Source organism: Seriola lalandi, unplaced genomic scaffold (genome assembly GCF_002814215.2).
Source record: "Seriola lalandi dorsalis isolate HSWRI2012SDOR001 ecotype SW California unplaced genomic scaffold, Sedor1 jcf7180002050655, whole genome shotgun sequence".
In the NCBI taxonomy this organism is placed as follows: Eukaryota; Metazoa; Chordata; class Actinopteri; order Carangiformes; family Carangidae; genus Seriola; species Seriola lalandi.
This window is the reverse complement of record NW_019521208.1, coordinates 1-2923: the sequence shown is the minus strand read 5'-3', so window position 1 is coordinate 2923 and position 2923 is coordinate 1. Positions and strand designations below refer to the sequence as shown.

At 46.4% G+C, this 2923-nt stretch overlaps 1 protein-coding gene across 1 annotated transcript; it reads left to right on the top strand.

Moving 5' to 3' along the window:
* Nucleotides 1-23: 23 nt before the first annotated feature.
* LOC111649384 (cGMP-specific 3',5'-cyclic phosphodiesterase-like) lies at nucleotides 24-2818 on the top strand (the record flags this gene model as incomplete). Its single annotated transcript, XM_023399146.2, has 6 exons — nucleotides 24-336; nucleotides 567-1251; nucleotides 2022-2111; nucleotides 2274-2354; nucleotides 2438-2527; nucleotides 2666-2818. Coding segments are annotated over exons 1-6 (1380 nt in total), but the record flags the coding sequence as incomplete, so codon positions are not given.
* Nucleotides 2819-2923: the final 105 nt, after the last annotated feature.

Sequence of the window (2923 nt, the reverse complement as noted above, 5' to 3'; positions counted from 1 at the left end):
AAAAACCAAAAACCTGAGTTTGATCGATCTTTTTTCGCTTTACCTGAGCGAGGGGATGCCCTGCCTCCACTCGGAAGCGCTGCAGTCCATGGAACCTGGCCGCGCAACTCTCGGGGCATCTCTAGCCGCTGGGACCGAGGAGTCCTTCGGCAGGGAAAGGGTGAGCGAGCAGCCCATGGGGAAGGGAATGGGCTGGTTCTTCTCCCCGCTGTGGAGCCCCCGCTCCAAGACGCGTAGCAGGAGGTTTGGAGATGGTATGAGAAGCGACCAGGTGGAAGCATGGTTGGATGACCACTCTGACTTTACGAGGGCGTACTTTTTACGCAGAGCTTCAGCGTAAGATATTTTTTATTGCATTACTAATGACAGCTGAGAATGAAAATGCATTTGTAAAACTGTGCACTTATTGCTATTGTTAATGACTTTGAACTGTCGCTTTAGAAATATTAATGGAATGAAGCAATGCATACAATTTAATTTCCACAAAAGCAAATTGTATGTGTTTTGATTTGTGCTTTCCCAGCAAATTAGTCATGTAGCTTGATGTGTCTTGTCTGTGACTTCAGGGTCAGTGGTCATCAGGCAGAGGGAGCTCCACTGCTGCCCAGCTTTCCCAGGAGCAGCTCTGATCACTCTGACCTGCTCATGAAGGCTCGTCATCGCAGAACTTCATCTCCACTGACCAACTCACACCTGAACATCTCATCTTTAACAGACAGGATCAAACCCCTCGCCTCCAATCTCAGTGCCCCTGACTGGATGGATCGTTGCAGTCCAGATGTATTGGGCAATCACTCACCTTGCTCTCCACGCTCCCCTCGTTCCTCCCGCTTCTCTTTTTCTCCCTGTCGTCCTCTTTCTCCCGGTTGCCCTTGCTCTCCTGACTTGTCCCACTGTCCTCAGCTTCTGCATCCAATTGCTATAAACACTGCAGCCTGTGGCCATGGTGAGGGCTGCCCATGGATGATGGAGCTACTGAGAGGGGGTCTCAGCTGGATGAGTTCTGTGGCAGAGCTCTGCCAGGGGGCTGTCCTGCATGCTGGGGAGTTGCTGGCAGCTGAGGTCTGCTCCCTCTCTCTGGTAAAGAAGTGTGGTGGAAGGAGCACCTTGGAGGAGGTGATTTCCCCAACAGTGTTGGGATGCCTGAGCGAGGGCGACATCTGCAGCCATGCGCACCTGGATCTGCTGAAGGGTATCATGGGATGTGTACTGGCCACAGGGTCACCAATGAACCTGAGAGACACATCAGAGGTAAAAGCATAAACTGGCACATTATTTGTAGATGGCTCATGACTCTGCATTCTGTTGTAAGGTCTGCTTAACACATAACAGACGAGTTTCTACACATGACAAAATTGTTAGTTTTCTCCAGGGCCCAGGTATTTTAGATCAGAAATGAGAACCGTTCATTAAATCAGCCTGCTATTTCCTGACAACCAGTTTTTTTAGATGATGACAAGGAGTTTGAGGCCATGTCAGGGAGTCCCAGATGGACCATGTCTTCTAATCCTTTTAGCTACTTCTTGCGCTGATTAACCTCTGATTATTGAGAGGGTGATGTTCTCTACTAGGCTACAGTGTGTTCTTCCCTTGCACACATGCCAACGTACACACACCCACAAAAAGAGAGAGGACAGCACAGCTCTTTAGAGGAATTACAGGAGGTGCCCACATCACCCCTCCTTTTCGCCATCACCAATGTGATTAGGAATCAGTGCCAGTGCCTGGCAGAGTCTGACACCAGGTAATCCCTGGTCAGGTGCGTGTGGATGGGTAGTTCCTAGTAACCTCTGACAACAAGGTTAGCGAGAAATGTGGATATTCCTGGCCGGATGAGTCTAAAGCAGATGAGCAATAGTGATCATGTAGCTTAAGGACATATGAGTATTAATAAATTGTTGGTGAGATTTTAATGTCTGTTGCTTCCAAATTACAGAGGAATTTTAACACACAATAATGCAAAAAGCATCTTGTTAACGAAATATCATGAGCAGTGACACATAATCTGTTCACCTCCTCAGGACCCGAGGTTCGTCTTAGATGAAAATCGATCATCAGACTTCAAGATCAGGACTGTTTTGAGCGTGCCCATCAGGAAGCACAGGGGAGAGGTAGCATTCCTACATTCCTATCATTTCTTCATTTATTTCAAGAGGCGTGTGTGTGTGTGTGTGTTTTTTTGTTTTGATGTATGATTTGATCAGTAAATATATGGATGCTCTCATTGTTTTTCAATATGTTTTCAGTGTTTCAATGTTTTCTGTTGTGCACAGGTGGTAGGTGTAGTGGTAATGACCAATAAGAGAAGTTTAGGAGATGGATCGGTTTCTGCTTTTACCAGCATGGATGAAAAGGTGAGGACCTGGAGGTTCTTTAATTTTCTAACAAAGCTAGATATTAATTATGAAAATCTTAAATTTGAATTTGGTTTGGCCAGGTGCTGTCCAATCATATGGATGTGTTGGGGATGGTCCTGGACAATGTCCAGCTGTACGAGAGCTCCAGACAGGAGGCCAAACGCAGTGAGGTAACGTTATAAGACACGATCCAGCTGCATAGTCACGTGTGCATATCAGGATTTGCTGCTTTCTACTGTGGTCATATCCTAAGAACCTGTCACACACTGGTACACTAATACTAACAGTATTTTATGCTTTTGTGTCAGGCCTTGATTGAGATGGCACAGGTTTTGTCAAAGGAGCATCATTCCTTTGAGGTTCTGCTGAGTAAGATGGCTGCTACCATCATGCCCTTCACACATGCCCAGTACTGCACCATCTTCATCCCCAGCTCGCAAACCTCGGTCATCGCGCAAGAGGTGTGCTTATTTGTTAGATTTCGTCGTCTGTTTATTTGGTCATGCATCACATCTTTCCAAACTTATTTTCTGTTCCTCTGGTGGTTTTATTTCAGGTTTCATTCT